Source organism: Staurois parvus, unplaced genomic scaffold (assembly GCF_062004578.1).
Source record: "Staurois parvus isolate SC_StPar_1 unplaced genomic scaffold, SC_StPar_1.0 ptg001288l, whole genome shotgun sequence".
Taxonomy (NCBI): Eukaryota; Metazoa; Chordata; class Amphibia; order Anura; family Ranidae; genus Staurois; species Staurois parvus.
Window position 1 is genome coordinate 216,500 of NW_028319084.1, and position 19,610 is coordinate 236,109.

Below are 19,610 nucleotides of genomic sequence, written 5' to 3' on the forward strand. Positions count from 1 at the left end.
ATGAGGGGGCACAGACAGCAATAAAAACTGACAGGGGTTCTAGTGCCTTTCCAGTCTATCCCAAAAAAAAAAAAAGATTTGCCTTTAGTTACACTTTAATTTGTACATATTTTCACAGATGCTTTGCCCATGATATATGCACAATTGTTGTGGTTTTATTCATCCAATTATTTATTGCACTAACTGCTATTTATAATGCTTCATATTTTTGTATCCATGCGACTCCAGAAGGGGCATCAAGACTTAGTGATTGTTTGATTTCCTTTATCAGCAAGTGGATGGGAATATGGATCTCTCTGGTTGAACTGGATCAATTCTGAAGTTGAGAACATCAAGCTGTGTATACTTGTGTGCGTGTAATCTCCCCAGCTGCATAACTGCCACTGCAGACATGTCTGGAACATTGTTACACGTAATCTGAGCTATTCATGAGAATGGAAATCAGAATTAAACAAGGAAATATATTTCTGTTAAAGTGTTACTAAACCCTGGACCCCGCATTCACTAGATCCGCTCTCCCTGGACCCTGCATTCACTAGATCCGCTCTCCCTGGACCCTGCATTCACTAGATCCGCTCTCCCTGGACCCTGCATTCACTATATCCGCTCTCCCCGGACCCCGCATTCACTATATCCGCTCTCCCCGGACCCTGCATTCACTATAGCCGGTCTCCCCGGACCCTGCATTCGCTATATCTGGTCTCCCGGGACCCTGCATTCACTATATCCGCTCTCCCCAGACCCTGCATTCACTATATCCGGTCTCCCCGGACCCTGCATTCACTATATCCGCTCTCCCCAGACCCTGCATTCACTATATCCGCTCTCCCCGGACCCTGCATTCACTATATCCGGTCTCCCCGGACCCTGCATTCACTATAGCCGGTCTCCCCGGACCCTGCATTCACTATAGCCGGTCTCCCCGGACCCTGCATTCACTATAGCCGGTCTCCCCGGACCCTGCATTCACTATAGCCGGTCTCCCCGGACCCTGCATTCGCTATATCTGGTCTCCCCGGACCCTGCATTCACTATATCCGGTCTCCCCGGACCCTGCATTCACTATATCCGCTCTCCCCGGACCCTGCATTCACTATATCTGGTCTCCCCGGACCCCGCATTCACTATATCTGGTCTCCCCGGACCCTGCATTCACTATATCCGGTCTCCCCGGACCCTGCATTCACTATATCCGCTCTCCCCGGACCCTGCATTCACTATATCTGGTCTCCCCAGACCCTGCATTCACTATATCTGGTCTCGCTGGACCCTGCATTCACTATATCCGCTCTCCCCGGACCCTGCATTCACTATATCTGGTCTCCCCGGACCCCGCATTCACTATATCCGCTCTCCCAGGACCCTGCATTCACTATATCCGCTCTCCCCGGACCCTGCATTCACTATATCCGCTCTCCCCGGACCCTGCATTCACTATATCCGCTCTCCCCGGACCCTGCATTCACTATATCCGCTCTCCCCGGACCCTGCATTCACTATATCCGCTCTCCCCGGACACTGCACTCACTATATCTGGTATCTGGAAAAGCAATTCTTTTAGTAAATACAAACTGCTAAATACCTTTTCTCATTAGCAGTATATAGCAGTCTTGTGACTTCTATCAGTGTCCAGCCAAGAATTTTAAAACTTGTAGGAGGAGTTTTCATTCTGCTCTGGGAGGATGCAAGACCCCTGACCTCTGTCTGGACAGTGCTGATTGGCCCTGTGCTGATCACATGCACCCTCGCAAAAAACAAAAAAAAAAAAAATCTCTAGCAATACACACCAAACTGAGCATATGCAGAATGACTCCACATGATATGTCTTATCAGGAGATAAGAGGGGGGCACTGGAAGAAGGGGAGGATCAGAGAAGAAAGGAGCAAACAGCCTTTTTACACAATGTGGAGGATTAACCCCTTAGGCTCCACAGAGAGTATAACAAGCATGCTTTACTGCATCTACAGACTGATGGTACTGTTGTGGGTTTAGTAACACTTTAAGGTCTCTTATGAGAAGCTCCACAGGGTATATTGCAGTCTGATTCAGAGGCAGGTCAGCTCACCTGTCAGTATGGCGTGTGGCGCGGATGGTGCTCAGGCCGGACAATGTCTCAGAGAAGTGGCTGTAGATCGGAGAGAGGGTGATGCTTTGCAGCCGCTTGAGCTCGCGAGACGTGTGGCGGTAAAATCTCTGAATGGAATAGTACAAGAGACCCAGAGGAAGGAGGACAGGCAGGATCCATGGCAGACCGTAGCTGATCATCACCAGCATGCCCAGCAGACCAAAGATGTTGGCCAAGAATATATTGAGCATGAAGGGCAGAAAATCATCCACGCAGTACATATCGGAGGAGAATCGATTGATGATGCGTCCAACTGGCGTGCTGTCGAAGAACGTTACTGTGGCCTAATGAGGAGAGACAGGTAGGAAAATAGAGAGAGCATCAGGAGAATGAAGAGGGACAGATGAGAGTAACCTGAGGAGTAAGAGGATCAAGAGGAGATAGGGGACAATGACCTGAGGATAGAGTTAAAGAGATGGAGAGGGGATGAGAGACAGTGGCCTGGGGAGAGTTATGAAGATGGAGAACAGACTGAAGACACTGAGGTGAAGAGAGCTAGGAAGATGGAGAGGAGACTGAAGACATTGAGGTGAGGAGAGTTGGGAAGATGGAGAGGAGACTGAAGACATTGAGGTGAGGAGAGCTAGGAAGACAAGGAGGAGACTGAAGACACTGAGGTGAGGAGAGCTAGGAAGATGGAGGAGACTGAAGACATTGAGGTGAGGAGAGCTAGGAAGATGGAGGAGACTAAAGACATTGAGGTGAGGAGAGCTAGGAAGATAGAGGAGACTAAAGACATTGAGGTGAGGAGAGCTAGGAAGACAGAGAGGAAACTGAAGACACTGAGGTGAGGAGAGCTAGGAAGATGGAGAGGAGACTGAAGACATTGAGGTGAGGAGAGCTAGGAAGATGAAAAGGAGACTGAAGACATTGAGGTGAAGAGAGCTAGGAAGATGAAGAGGAGACTGAAGACAATGAGGTGAGGAGAGCTAGGAAGATGAAAAGGAGACTGAAGACATTGAGGTGAGGAGAGCTAGGAAGATGGAGGAGACTGAAGACACTGAGGTGAGGAGAGCTACGAAGATGGAGGAGACTGAAGACATTGAGGTGAGGAGAGCTAGGAAGATGAAAAGGAGACTGAAGACATTGAGGTGAGGAGAGCTAGGAAGATAGAGGAGACTGAAGACACTGAGGTGAGGAGAGCTACAAAGATGGAGGAGACTGAAGACATTGAGGTGAGGAGAGCTATGAAGATGGAGAGGAGACTGAAGACAATGAGTTGAGGAGAGCTAGGAAGATAGAGGAGACTAAAGACATTGAGGTGAGGAGAGCTAAGAAGACAAAGAGGAAACTGAAGACACTGAGGTGAGGAGAGCTAGGAAGATGGAGAGGAGACTGAAGACATTGAGGTGAAGAGAGCTAGGAAGATGAAGAGGAGACTGAAGACACTGAGGTGAGGAGAGCTAGGAAGATAAAAAGGAGACTGAAGACATTGAGGTGAGGAGAGCTAGGAAGATGGAGGAGACTGAAGACACTGAGGTGAGGAGAGCTACGAAGATGGAGGAGACTGAAGACATTGAGGTGAGGAGAGCTAGGAAGATGAAAAGGAGACTGAAGACATTGAGGTGAGGAGAGCTAGGAAGATGGAGAGGAGACTGAAGACATTGAGGTGAGGAGAGCTACGAAGATGGAGGAGACTGAAGACACTGAGGTGAGGAGAGCTAGGAAGACAGAGAAGAAACTGAAGACACTGAGGTGAGGAGAGCTAGGAAGATGGAGAGGAGACTGAAGAGATTGAGGTGAGGAGAGCTAGGAAGATGGAGAGGAGACTGAAGACATTGAGGTGAGGAGAGCTAGGAAGATGGAGGAGACTGAAGACATTGAGGTGATGAGAGCTAGGAAGATGGAGGAGACTGAAGACATTGAGGTGAGGAGAGCTAGGAAGATGGAGAGGAGACTGAAGACATTGAGGTGAGGAGAGCTAGGAAGATGGAGGAGACTGAAGACGATGAGGTGAGGAGAGCTAGGAAGATGGAGGAGACTGAAGTCACTGAGGTGAGGAGAGCTTTGAAGATGAATAGGAAATAACTGAAGAGAAAGAGAAGGTTAGAGAGTGGTTGGAGGTACTGACCTGAGGAGAGAGAGTTAGGAGGACGGAGGAAGGATTGAGATGGATAGAGGACACTGGCCTGATGATAGTGAGTTAGGAATATAGACAGGGGATGGAGGACATTGACTGATCACACAACACCACAAATCGGAAATTCTACACACCTGCAGCACTCTCTGCAATAAGCGCCTGTGGATTGCGGTGGCGGCGTGCACAGTTCCCAGGGCGAAGAGCAGCGCTCGCAAAGCGGTGAAGATGGAATTGGCCGCTGCAATCCCACCATATACTGACAGATAGAAGGTTATATTCCCAGAACTGTTCTGATCTGCAGACTCAGCCCATCTCACTGGAGACCTGGAAGAGGACAAACAATGTAACATGTTAAAAGACTGGGAGCAAGGCGGTGCACACATTATTATATACCAAGCTGGGGGAAAGGAGGAAGAGGGAAGCGGAGGTGTGCACCCAGCATTATACAGCAGGGTAGGGGAGGGGATAGAGGACTGGAGGGGTGCTTCCAGCATTATATACCAGGATGTAGAGGGGGAGGAAGCCGGGAGCAAAGGGGTGCAACAAGCATTATACACCAGGGTGGAGAAGGGGAGGGGATGGGGAGATGAGGAGTAAACACAGCATTATACCCTATGGTAGAGGAGGGGAACACCCCGCATTGTCCTTCAGGGTGGAGGAGAAGACAGAGAGCAGCAAAGAGGTGCACGCGACATTACACACCGGGGTAGAGAAGAGACGCACAGGAAAGGGTAGAGGACAGCAAACAATATTCCCAACGCACATGTTCCTGAAGTAGGCTAAGAGACAGATTGCTGCTGCTGCAACTGGCAGCTGGAAACTGATAACATCACAGATTTCAATACATATTGCCAGCACACCAACGATTTTCAAGTAACATCCACTTTTATTCAGAGTAGTCACATCACAGTGGAAAGGTGAGCGGCACCCTTCTGCTGTGTTGTGATCACTCTCACTACATAGATCCCTTTGAGAACGTGCGTGCGCACGAAACGCGTCAGAAGGGGGCCTACGTGCTGACGTCACGCCGCCGTGTCCACGTGATGGTCCGGCGGCCATCTTTGTAAGTGCTTTTTATCCATTCATGATTTTATGTTCCATGTGGTTGCTATCTTTTAAATAAAACATACTACACTATATGATACTGTCTCCGGGCTAGGTCTAAGAGCTTGCCCTCTAGTAGGAATAGCTTCCCTTGGTTCACCGTGGGCTGTAGATGGAGACTTGGCTACTCTACTTCTGATTTTCATTTGGTGTATCACTGGCGTCTGGAGAGATCCCACCTTTAACCTGGGTCACCAGCAGGAGGAACAAGCAGGAACACCCCTTAGTGTCATTCCGCTCTGGGCTTGCTTGCTACTTACTTCTGGTGAGTGCATTATGGTGGAGTTGCAGCGCAGAAGTTACTACATTTTGTTGATTTGATCACATCACTATTTTTGGGACTGTTATGATATTTAGAGGACTTGTTTATTTTCATTTGTTATTTGTTATACCGTCCATTTTGTTTCTTCATTGGAGTATTCACTATTCTCCATTTCTTTTTTATGATGATTCCTTTCTCTTTTACGATCACACTGGTCATCATTGATTAGAACGCACATTTTTATTAGAGCTGCACATTGATATTATAGTACTTTGAATATATACAGTCAGGTCCATAAATATTGGGACATCGACACAATTCTAAAATTTTTGGCTCTATACACCCCCACAATGGATTTGAAATGAAACAAACAAGATGTGCTTTAACTGCAGACTGTCAGCTTTAATTTGAGGGTATTTACATCCAAATCAGGTGAACGGTGTAGGAATTACAACAGTTTGCATATGTGCCTCCCACTTGTTAAGGGACCAAAAGTAATGGGACAATCGGCTTCTCAGCTGTTCCATGGCCAGGTGTGTGTTATTCCCTCATTATCCCAATTACAATGAGCAGATAAAAGGTCCAGAGTTCATTTCAAGTGTGCTATTTGCATTTGGAATCTGTTGCTGTCAGCTCTCAATATGAGATCCAAAGAGCTGTCACTATCAGTGAAGCAAGCCATCATTAGGCTGAAAAAACAAAACAAACCCATCAGAGAGATAGCAAAAACATTAGGCGTGGCTAAAACAACTGTTTGGAACATTCTTAAAAAGAAGGAACGCACCGGTGAGCTCAGCAACACCAAAAGACCCAGAAGACCACGGAAAATAACTGTGGTGGATGACCGAAGAATTCTTTCCCTGGTGAAGAAAACACCCTTCACAACAGTTGGCCAGATCAAGAACACTCTCCAGGAGGTAGGTGTATGTGTGTCAAAGTCACCAATCAAGAGAAGACTTCACCAGAGTGAATACAGAGGGTTCCACACAAGATGGAAACCATTGGTGAGCCTCAAAAACAGGAAGGCCAGATTAGAGTTTGCCAAACGACATGTAAAAAAGCCTTCACAGTTCTGGAACAACATCCTATGGACAGATGAGACCGACATCAACTTGTACCAGAGTGATGGGAAGAGAAGAGTATGGAGAAGGAAAGGAACTGCTCATGGTCCTCAGCATACCACCTCATCAGTAAAGCATGGTGGTGGTAGTGTCATGGCGTGGGCATGTATGGCTGCCAATGGGACTGGTTCTGGTATTTATTGATGATGTGACTGCTGACAAAAACAGCCGGATGAATTCTGAAGTGTTTCGGGAATATTATCTGCTCATATTCAGCCAAATGCTTCACAACTCATTGGACGCCTCTTCACAGTGCAGATGGACAATGACCCAAAGCAGACTGCAAAAGCAACCAAAGAGTTTTTTAAGGGAAAGAAGTGGAATGTTATGCAATGGCCAAGTCAATCACCTGACCTGAATCCGATTGAGCATTTCACTTGCTGAAGACAAAACTGAAGGGAAAATGCCCCAAGAACAAGCAGGAACTGAAGACAGTTGCAGTAGAGGCCTGGCAGAGCATCACCAGGGATGAAACCCAGCGTCTGGTGATGTCTATGCGTTCCAGACTTCAGGCTGTAATTGACTGCAAAGGATTTGCAACCAAGTATTAAAAAGTGAAAGTTTGATTTATGATTATTATTCTGTCCCATTACTTTTGGTCCCTTAACAAGTGGGAGGCACATATGCAAACTGTTGTAATTCCTACACCGTTCACCTGATTTGGATGTAAATACCCTCAAATTAAAGCTGACAGTCTGCAGTTAAAGTATATCTTTTTCCTTTCATTTCAAATCCATTGTGGTGGTGTATAGAGCCAAAAATGTTAGAATTGTGTCGATGTCCCAATATTTATGGACCTGACTGTATGTATTGCTTGACGATCTTTGGTGTGCTGGAAACATGTACTTTAGCAATGGTAGAGGGAAGCTTTGCACCCAACTTTATACGCTGGGCTGGGGAGGGGAGTGGTTCCCGCAGCCTTACGCACCAAGGAGAGTAATGTACAAAGCATTACAACCCAGGGTAAGTTGTAATGGTGCACACGGCATTCTACATTGGGGTCAGATATGGAAGAGGAGATAGAGGTAAGTACTACATGCAGCATTATACATCAGGGTAGGGAAGAAGAAGTAGCGAGAAGCGGAGTGTAAGCAGCATTCTATAGGAGTTAACCACCTCCCGTCCGGCCCATGTATATAAACAGCCAGACGGTGGCAGTGCAGGGTCGGGTGGCAGTTTATAAACGGCCTCCCCGCCCCCTACCGCTCCCTGGGAGCACGTAGCACCGCGATCCGGTGCCCGCTGTGTCCTCCGGACACAGTGGAACACCGATCGTCGTACTGGACCTCTGTGCGAGGTCCCGATCATGTGATCACTGATTGGCCAATCAGTGATCACATGAAGAGTAGTAAGCAAGATGTCACTTCTGACATCATTGCTTACTACGTGCGAAATCTGTGAATGATCACAGAGATCACATGGTACAAAGCTATTCACAACAGCCTTGTACCATGTGACAAGCTGTGACCAATCACAGCTCTCACAGTAGTTCTCAATGGCTGCAAGAATGCAGCCAGAGAGAAGGAGAAATGATTGCTTTTACAGCCTTTATGGTTATAAACTAATTTGGGTTATTTTTTTTTTTACTAAAAAGATAACTGAATAAATTTTGGCCAAGATTTAAGATGAAATATTATTTATTTGCAAAATTTTATAATGCTTGAGATGATTGTAGCCGTATTAGTGCATTGCGACAGAAACAATTGAGTACTGTCCTTGATACTTTTTTATTTGCAATAACATACAATTTTGAGGACAAGCTTTCGGGGTATGTCCCCTTCTTCAAAGTCCAAACAGTACTATTACAAATCACAAAGTTTAAGCAGAATGTTAGAAGGGATTGAAAAAAAAAAGAAAAAAAAAAAAAGGCTACAGATAAGATACATCAAAAGCGGGAGGGGGGGGGGGGATACTACACTCACACAGAGGGGGTCAAGCTTCAGCTGATAGTCATAAAACTGTCGGATAATGGTTGAGGATAATGGTTAAAATTTTATAAGAAACACTTTTTTTCAAATTTTTGGACTTTTTAATTTACATAGCAAAAAAATAAAAATGCCAGCGGTGAATAAATACCACCAAAATAAAGCTTTATCTGTCTCAAAAAAATGCAAAAAAATTCATATGGGTACAGTGTTGCATGACCGCGCAATTGTCATTCAAAGTGTGATAGCGCTGAAAGCTGAAAATTGGTCTGGGGGGCAGGAAGGGGGTGAAAGTGTCCGGACTTGACGTGGTTAAAGGAGAAGTACAGCCAAAGCTTTTTTGGCTGTACTTCTACTGTAGATCACAGGAGTGCAGTTTGTTGGGAAGCCTGCTGTCGGCTAGCGTCACTCAGCTGGTCCAGGCTGTGGAAGGATCCCGACTTCAAAGTTGGGATCCACCCCAAAGTCTGGAGCAACATCTAGCTCAGCCTCTCAGTGAAGCACTAAGAGCCTGAGCCAGCCGCTCCCTCTACAGTCCAGCGCTCCAGTGAGTGTTGGGGGGGGCTGAGCAGAGAGCGGTGACAGTCCCGTTCTCTGCTCAGAGCTAAGAGGAGAGCTCAGCGATCAGCGGAGTGGAGAACTCAGCGATCGGCAGGGGACAGATGCAGCATATACCTAGTATAAACAGAGGGGAAAACAAAAAAGCCCTACTTCTCTTTTAAGCGGGAATAAGGCGCTCAGCAATAAACACTCCATTACCTGTAAAAATATATTAATTACCAGAAGAAGATCTAATCTCTGTACTGTACAGGGGCGGACTGACAAACTCATGGGGCCCCCGGGCAATAGGGGATCATGGGGCCCCTGTGTCCTTGCCCAAACTCAAAAAAGCCTATGAAAAAGTTACCAGGGGCATCTCATGGGGCCCCCTACTGACCCCAGGCCCTCGGGCAGTGCCCAAGTTTGCAAATGGTCAGTTCGCCCCTGGTACTGTAGCATGTGTGCTGGCACTGTTATGCCACGTATGATACCACTACTTGTCTTGCTGTGACCGGAGACCCCAGCTGGGGAGCCCCTGATTGTTATACTCACACAAGAGTTCCGGAGGAGAAGAGAAGCAGTGCAGGTGACGGTACAGGAGGGATCAGCACTGACATTGACACATTTCTTGACATGTCTGAGAAGCTTGCAATCCAGTGTGACAGCCACCAGTCAGACACATTCCTGGAAGCTGAAATACAATGTTCAGACAATGTATCAGTGACAAGTAAGATACATGCCCCATCATGACCTCCCAACAGTCCCGGATTGGGCGGGAATTTCCCACATTTTCACCTTTGTCCCGCGGTCCCGGTGTATAGGAGCTTTGCCCGTGGTCGCGGTGTACAAGGGCTTTGTCCCGTGGTCCCGGTGTACAGGGGCTTTATCCTGCGGTCCTGGTGTATAGGGGCTTTGTCCCGCGGTCCCGGTGTACAGAGGCTTTGTCCCGCAGTCCCAGTGTACAGGGGCTTTATCCCGCGGTCCCGGTGTACAGGGGCTTTATCCTGCGGTCCTGGTGTATAGGGGCTTTGTCCCGCAGTCCCGGTGTACAGAGGCTTTGTCCCGCAGTCCCAGTGTACAGGGGCTTTGTCCCGCGGTCCCGGTGTACAGGGGCTTTGTCCCGCGGTCCCGGTGTACAGGGGCTTTGTCCCGCGGTCCCGGTGTACAGGGGCTTTGTCCCGCTGCACAGGGTTTTGTCCCGCGGTCCCGGTGTACAGGGGCTTTGTCCTGCATTACTATTCTTTCTATACTAACTTCCAGCCGAGCCGGGCCTGCAGCAGTGTGAACATCTAGTACAGCCAGGAATTTGGCAGGCAAGCCAGCGGGGTTTGCAGCCGCAATGAGAGAAAGCGTGCAGCTATCAACTCCAACCTGTGATGTTGGGGATGGGCGGGGCTGATACGCGTTTCAGGGGCTCCACCCCATTTGTCAAGCAAGCACTGCATAGACAAACAGCCGGCATTTATACTGCATGTGCACCCACAGTGGTGTATAATAAACCTGAATTATAAACCGCTGGGGGTGCACATGCAGTAGTTCCAATTGGTCCTGCCCCTTGCCACCTTTCCCAGTTGGCACTGTATAAATGCCAGCTGTTTCCTTATGAATGGGTTGTTTTTAAAAGGGGGTGGAGCCCCTGAAACGCATATCTGCCCCACCCATCCCTGACATCACAGGTTGGACTTGACTGCTGCAGTCTTTCTCATTGCAGCCGTACCCCTGCCGGATTGTTGGCCAATCACTGGCTGTGCTGGATGTTCACACTGCTGCAGGTCCTGCTCGGCTGCACTCATTTGTTATCCATCTGATGCCGGCATTCTTGTCTTGGCTCCTGTATGATGTTAATCAGGAGTGCAAGTTCTGCACCTTGCACTCTGTATGTAACCCATCTCTGAACCCTGCACTCTGTATGAAATGCACTCCTGAACCCTGCACTCTGTATTAAACACATCTCTGAATCCTGCAATCTGTATGAAACACTCCTGAACCCTGCACTCTGTATTAAACACATCTCTGAATCCTGCAATCTGTATGAAACACTCCTGAACCCTGCACTCTGTATTAAACACATCTCTGAATCCTGCACTCTGTATTAAACACATCTCTGAATCCTGCAATCTGTATGAAACACTCCTGAATCCTGCAATCTGTATGAAACGCACTCCTGAATCCTGCAATCTGTATGAAACACTCCTGAATCCTGCGCTTTGTACGAAACACTCCTGAATCCTGCACTCTGTATGAAACACTCCTGAATCCTGCACTCTGTATGAAACACTCCTGAATCCTGCACTCTGTATGAAACACTCCTGAATCCTGCACTCTATATGAAACACTCCTGAATCCTGCACTCTGTATGAAACACTCCTGAATCCTGCACTCTGTACGAAACACTCCTGAATCCTGCAATCTGTACGAAACACTCCTGAATCCTGCAATCTGTATGAAACACTCCTGAATCCTGCACTCTGTACGAAACACTCCTGAATCCTGCAATCTGTACGAAACACTCCTGAATCCTGCAATCTGTACGAAACACTCCTGAATCCTGCACTCTGTATGAAACACTCCTGAATCCTGCAATCTGTATGAAACACTCCTGAATCCTGCACTCTGTATGAAACGCTCCTGAATCCTGCAATCTGTATGAAACACTCCTGAATCCTGCACTCTGTAGGAAACACACTCCTGAATTCTACATTCTGTTTGAAACACACTCCTGAACCCTTCACGCTGTATGAAACACACTCCTGAATCCTGCACTCTGTAGGAAACACACTCGTGAATCCTACATTCTGTTTGAAACACACTCCTGAATCCTGCACTCTGTATGAAACACACTCCTGAATCCTGCACTCTGTATGAAACACACTCCTGAATCCTGCACTCTGTATGAAACACACTCCTGAATCCTGCACTCTGTATGAAACACACTCCTGAATCCTGCACTCTGTATGAAACACACTCCTGAATCCTGCACTCTATATGAAACACACTCCTGAACCCTGCACTCTGTATGAAACACACTCCTGAATCCTGCACTGTGTATGAAACACACTCCTGAACCCTGCACTCTGTATGAAACACACTCCTGAACCCTGCACTCTGTATGAAACACACTCCTGAATCCTGCACTCTGTATGAAACACACTCCTGAACCCTTCACTCTGTATGAAACACACTCCTGAATCCTGCACTCTGTATGAAACACACTCCTGAATCCTGCACTCTGTATGAAACACACTCCTGAATCCTGCACTCTGTATGAAACACACTCCTGAACCCTTCACTCTGTATGAAACACACTCCTGAACCCTGCACTCTGTATGAAACACACTCCTGAATCCTGCACTCTGTATGAAACACACTCCCGAATCCTGCACTCTGTATGAAACACACTCCCGAATCCTGCACTCTGTATGAAACACACTCCCGAATCCTGCACTCTATATGAAACACACTCCCGAATCCTGCACTCTATATGAAACACACTCCCGAATACTGCACTCTGTATGAAACGCATTCCTGAATCCTGCACTCTGTATGAAACGCATTCCTGAATCCTGCACTCTGTATGAAACACACTCCCGAATCCTGCACTCTATATGAAACACACTCCCGAATACTGCACTCTGTATGAAACACACTCCTGAATCCTGCACTCTGTATGAAACACACTCCTGAATCCTGCACTCTGTATGAAACACACTCCTGAACCCTTCACTCTGTATGAAACACACTCCTGAATCCTGCACTCTGTATGAAACACACTCCTGAATCCTGCACTCTGTATGAAACACACTCCTGAATCCTGCACTCTATATGAAACACACTCCTGAATCCTGCACTCTGTATGAAACGCATTCCTGAATCCTACATTCTGTTTGAAACACACTCCTGAATCCTGCACTCTGTATGAAACACACTCCTGAACCCTTCACTCTGTATGAAACACACTCCTGAATCCTGCACTCTGTATGAAACACACTCCTGAATCCTGCACTCTGTATGAAACACACTCCTGAATCCTGCACTCTATATGAAACACACTCCTGAATCCTGCACTCTGTATGAAACACACTCCTGAACCCTTCACTCTGTATGAAACACACTCCTGAATCCTGCACTCTGTATGAAACACACTCCTGAATCCTGCACTCTATATGAAACACACTCCTGAATCCTGCACTCTATATGAAACACACTCCTGAATCCTGCACTCTATATGAAACACACTCCTGAATCCTGCACTCTGTATGAAACACACTCCTGAATCCTGCACTCTGTATGAAACGCACTCTTGAACCCTGAACTCTGCATGAAATGCACTCCTGAATCCTGCACTCTGTATGAAACGCACTCTTGAACCCTGCACTCTGTGCATAATGCATTCCTTAATGCCTCCGCACTTTGTGTATCGCACTCTTCCACAGTTTGTGCAAAACCATTTGTAATGGAAGCGTTTCATACTTTTTTTTTTAAATGATTGTGCTGGGTTTGTGTCCGTGAGACTCTTGCTTGTGGCACAGCAATCAAAGCATATTTTATAGGTACAAGGAAGCCTGGGTGTTGTTTAACCACGCCCCATAGGCCTCTCCTACTGGTAAGCATTTGGCAACAGCCATTTTTTCCACAGTGCGCTACGCATGCAGCACATCACTTCCTCCCTCAAGTGTCCCTCACTCTGAAGTTCAAAAGTTGGGAGATATGCAATACAGTCTGCTGGTAGTTCAGTAACAGGTCTTGGGTTGGCTCAGCCTAGTTCATCTTTGAAGATATAAACACTATATAAGCCCTACCAGCAATACACTTACCCTGCATAAGGAATAAGGCCAGCAGCACCGATACGGCCAGGCAGCTCCCCACTGCCCTCCAATATGCCGCGTACACCTGTAGGGAGACTGCCCCCTCCTTCTTTTCCTCCTCCCCCATCGCAGAGACAGGGAGCAGGACCTCCTTCCCGTCATTCTCTTCATCAACACCACTGCCACCATTCTCTGCAATCAAAGGAGGGTATTGGGTCAGATGATCAGATATGGGACATATCTCCAGCTCCCACAGAACAGTACTAGGTCAGGTGAGCATATATGGGACATATCTCCAGCTTCCACAGAACAGTACCAGGTCAGGTGATCAGATATGGGACATGTCTCCAGCTCCCACAGAACAGTACCAGGTCAGGTGATCAGATATGGGACATGTCTCCAGCTTCCACAGAACAGTACCAGGTCAGGTGAGCAGATATGGGACATACAGTCAGGTCCATAAATATTGGGACATCGACACAATTCTAACATTTTTGGCTCTATACACCACCACAATGGATTTGAAATGAAACGAACAAGATGTGCTTTAACTGCAGACTGTCAGCTTTAATTTGAGGGTATTTACATCCAAATCAGGTGAACGGTGTAGGAATTACAACAGTTTGCATATGTGCCTCCAACTTGTTAAGGGACCAAAAGTAATGGGACAGAATAATAATCATAAATCAAACTTTCACTTTTTAATACTTGGTTGGAAATCCTTTGCAGTCAATTACAGCCTGAAGTCTGGAACGCATAGACATCCCCAGACGCTGGGTTTCATCCCTGGTGATGCTCTGCCAGGCCTCTACTGCAACTGTCTTCAGTTCCTGCTTGTTCTTGGGGCATTTTCCCTTCAGTTTTGTCTTCAGCAAGTGAAATGCATGCTCAATCGGATTCAGGTCAGGTGATGGACTTGGCCATTGCATAACATTCCACTTCTTTCCCTTAAAAAACTCTTTGGTTGCTTTTGCAGTCTGCTTTGGGTCATTGTCCATCTGCACTGTGAAGCGTCCAATGAGTTGTGAAGCATTTGGCTGAATATGAGCAGATAATATTCCCGAAACACTTCACAATTCATCCGGCTGCTTTTGTCAGCAGTCACATCATCAATAAATACAAGAAAACCAGTTCCACTGGCAGCCATACATGCCCACGCCATGACACTAGCACCACCATGCTTCACTGATGAGGTGGTATGCTTAGGATCATGAGCAGTTCCTTCTCCATACTCTTCTCTTCCCATCACTCTCGTACAAGTTGATGTCGGTCTCATCTGTCCATAGGATGTTGTTCCAGAACTGTGAAGGCTTTTTTACATGTCGTTTGGCAAATTCTAATCTGGCCTTCCTGTTTTTGAGGCTCACCAATGGTTTCCATCTTGTGGTGAACCCTCTGTATTCACTCTGGTGAAGTCTTCTCTTGATTGGTGACTTTGACACACATACACCTACCTCCTGGAGAGTGTTCTTGATCTGGCCAACTGTTGTGAAGGGTGTTTTCTTTACCAGGGAAAGAATTCTTCGCTCATCCACCACAGTTGTTTTCTGTGGTCTTCCGGGTCTTTTGGTGTTGCTGAGCTCACCGGTGCATTCCTTCTTTTTAAGAATGTTTCAAACAGTTGTTTTGGCCACGCCTAATGTTTTTGCTATCTCTCTGATGGATTTGTTTTTTCAGCCTAATGATGGCTTGCTTCACTGATAGTGACAGCTCTTTGGATCTCATCTTGAGAGTTGACAGCAACAGATTCCAAATGCAAATAGCACACCTGAAATGAACTCTGGACCTTTTATCTGCTCATTGTAATTGGGATAATGAGGGAATAACACACACCTGGCCATGGAACAGCTGAGAAGCCAATTGTCCCATTACGTTTGGTCCCTTAACAAGTGGGAGGCACATATGCAAACTGTTCTAATTCCTACACCGTTCACCTGATTTGGATGTAAATACCCTCAAATTAAAGCTGACAGTCTGCAGTTAAAGCACATCTTGTTCATTTCATATCCATTGTGGTGGTGTATAGAGCCAAAAATGTTAGAATTGTGTCGATGTCCCAATATTCATGGATCTGACTGTATCTCCAGCTCCCACAGAACAGTACCAGGTCAGGTGATCAGATATGGGACATGTCTCCAGCTCCCACAGAACAGTACCAGGTCAGGTGATCAGATATGGGCATGCCTCCAGCTGACACAGGAGAGTAGCAGGTCAGGTGATCAGCTATGGGACATGTCTCCAGCTCACATTGGAGTTTACCAGGTCAGGTGATCAGATATGGGACACACCTCCAGCTCAACTGATTAAATAATGTAAACCAAACGCAGAAACCGGTCAGTTGATGAGATACAGGAGGTAGTAGGGTAAGGTGACTGGATAGGAGAGGTGAAACCTGGTCATGTGATGGCACGTGGGAGGTGGAAACTGGTCAGGTGATTGGATAAGGGAGGTATCAGCGGCTCAGGTGATAAGACATGGTAAGTAGTGAATTCAAATGACCTGCTTACCTCTCATATGTATTCACCCTACCTGTCTACCTACCAGGGGAGGACTGACCATTTGGGCACTGCCCGAGGGCCCGGGGTCAGTAGGGGGCCCCATGAGATGCCCCTGGTACCTTTCATAGACTTTTGTGGGTGTGGTTTGAGTATGGGCAAGGACACAGGGGCCCCATGATCCCCTATTGCCCGGGGACCCCATCAGTTGTCAGTCCGCCCCCGGCTACCTACCATGTCTTATCATCTGACCAGCTGACACCTCCTATGTCCAATCCTCTGGCCAACTAGTACTGTCTCCCTGTTGGCGCTATATAAATCCCGTATAATAATAATAATAATAATCTGGAAAAGATTTCATATTAAAATTTACCCTGTGTATGGTGTTATTATTATTTGACAGGATAATTTTAAACAAAAATGTCAATTGTATTATTATTGTTGCATAAGGTGAATACTTGCCTAATTAAAGCAGAGCTCCACCCAAAAGGGGAAGTTCCACTTTAAGCCTTTGTCCCCCGCTCCCCATTAAGAATTGGCACCTTTTGGGAGCGGGTACCCGAATTTGACAGGTACCCGCTCCCACTTCTGCCTAGGCAATCGGAAGCGGAAGTTGTCCTCCCCCATAGTCTTCTGGGACACGTGAGAGGTCCCAGAAGACTACGGGGCCATTCACAAAGCTCAGTGCTTCTCACACATGCACAGTGGGCACCCGGCTGTGAAGCCCCAAGCTGTCACAGCCGGGTGCCCACACTGAAGATGCTGGCACCAGGGAGAGAAGACGACCGGTGAAACCAGCCATGGTGAGGACACCGCTGGACCGAGGGACAGGTAAGTGTCTGTATTTGAAAAATCAACAGCTACAGTTTTTGTAGCTGCTGACTTTTTTTTTTTTTCCAGGTGGAACTCCGCTTTAAGTAATTTGGTTGTTGTTCTCTCTCTCTTCAACATTATAAATAATTATTTTGAGTTTATTACATTACATTCTCTGTATGCAATGGAAGGATTTAGATACTTAAGAAATCTCAGTACAAATGACCTCAGCGAATGTCTCTAAGATGTATAGATAGAAATTTTGTCATAATCATTTAGGTAATATATTGTATTTTACAATTGCAAGAAAAAGTATGTGAACCCCTTGGGATTACGTGGAGTTTTGCATGAATTGGGCATAAAATGTGCTCTAAACGTCATCTAAGTCACAACAATAGAAGAACGCAGTCTGCTGAACATAATACTACACAAACATTAGATGTTGCCATGGTTTAATTGCACATAACATGTAAACATTCACAGTGCAGGGAGGAAAAAGTATGTGAGGCCCTAGCTTAATGACTTCTCCCAGAGCTAATTGGAGCCAGGAGTGAGCCAACCTTGACTCCAATCAGTGTGATGATATTGGATGTGTTGCTGACAACTGTCCTGCCCTTAAAAAACACACACCTGTTTTGGGTTTACTGGTTTCAAGAAGCACTGTCTGATGTGAACCATGCCTCGCAGAAAAGAGCTCTCAGAAGACCTACGATCAAGAATTGTTGACTTGCATGAAGCTGGAAAGGGTTACAAAAGTATCTCCAAAAGCCTTGATGTTCATGTGTCCACGGTAAGACAGACTGTCTACAAATGGAGAAAGTTTAGCACTGTTGCTACTCTCCCTAGGCGTTGTCATCCTGTAAAAATTACTGCAAGAGCACAGCGCAGAATGCTGCATGAGGTAAAGAAGAATCCCAGAGTGTCAGCTAAAGACCTACAGAAATCTCTGGCACATGCTAACATTTTTGTTGACACATCTACAATAAGGAAAACATTAAACAAGAATGGAGTACATGGGAGGACACCACGGAGGAAGCCATTGCTGTCCAAAAAGAAGATTGCAGCACGTTTGAAGTTTGCAAAAGAGCACCTGGATGTTCCACAGCACTACTGGCAAAATATACTGTGGACAGATGAAACCAAGATTGAGTTGTTTGGGAAGAACACACAACACTACGTGTGGAGAAAAAAAGGCACAGCACACCAACATCAAAACCTCATCCCCACTGTGAAACATGGCGGAGGGAGCATCATGGTTTGGGGCTGCTTTGCTGCCTCAGGGCCTGGACGGATTGTTGTCATTGATGGGAAAATGAATTCCAGAGTTTATCAAGACATTTTGCAGGAAAACGTACGACCATCTGTCCGCCAACTGAAGCTCTGCAGGGGATGGATGATGCAACAGGACAATGACCCAAAGCATACAAGTCATTCAACAAAACAATGGCTGCAACAGCACAGAATACGCCTTCTGGAGTGGCCCAGTCAGAGTCCTGACCTCAACCCCATTGAAATGCTGTGGCATGACCTTAAGAGAGCGATTCACACCAGACATCCCAAGAATATTGCTACACTGAAACAGTTTTGTGAAGAGGAGTGGTCCAAAATGACTCCAGATCGTTGTGCAGGTCTGATCTGCAACTACAGGAAATGTTTGGTTGAGGTAATTGCTGCCAAAGGAGGGTCAACCAGTTATTAACTCCAAAGGTTCACATACTTTATCCTCCCTGCACTGTGAATGTTTACATGTTATGTGCAATTAAACCATGGCAACATCTAATGTTTGTGTAGTATTATGTTCAGCAGACTGTGTTCTTCTATTGTTGTGACTTAGATGACGTTCAGAGCACATTTTATGCCCAATTCATGCAAAACTCCACGGAATCCCAAGGGGTTCACATACTTTTTCTTGCAACTGTAAGTGACACTAGTCCCAGTTTATCTAACCAGTTCTGTCAAAAGAGTGTCTATCTCTTAAGTTTATAGCCTTCTAACAAGCTGAATGTTCGAGGTCAACTCTTGACATGGCACAGAAGGTTTTAGGAAAAATCTAAAATTATTCCTAATCCTAAAATGCCCCTTTTAGGTAATTGGGATCGTTTAGTAAAGAAAATGGACATCTGGAATGACCTCATAATTAGGCGAGATAAGCTTTGCAAGTCTAGATTTTTTGGGGTGATAAAAGTAAGGAGTTGGAACAGGGGACAGATGAACAAAGGGGGACATAGATAGGGGACAGACGGACACAGACATAAACTGACATCACTGATACCATAGAATTTATATTGGTCACATATAACTTTCACTTTTCTGCAGGCAGTTTGTGCTCACCTTATATCT

At 46.4% G+C, this 19,610-nt stretch overlaps 1 protein-coding gene across 2 annotated transcripts in view; it reads right to left on the reverse strand.

Annotated features, from left to right (window-relative positions):
- The window catches only part of ABCC10 (ATP binding cassette subfamily C member 10), a 62,628-nt gene that overhangs the window by 12,878 nt on the left and 30,140 nt on the right, over positions 1-19,610 (reverse strand). For both annotated transcript variants that reach the window (XM_089660917.1, XM_089660916.1), the window contains exons 12-15: positions 13,972-14,154; positions 9,710-9,848; positions 4,340-4,529; positions 2,066-2,409 (exon numbers count right to left, since the gene is read on the reverse strand). In XM_089660917.1, the coding sequence (XP_089517043.1) occupies positions 2,066-2,409; positions 4,340-4,529; positions 9,710-9,848; positions 13,972-14,154 (856 nt within the window). The remainder of the gene's footprint in view (positions 1-2,065; positions 2,410-4,339; positions 4,530-9,709; positions 9,849-13,971; positions 14,155-19,610) is intronic.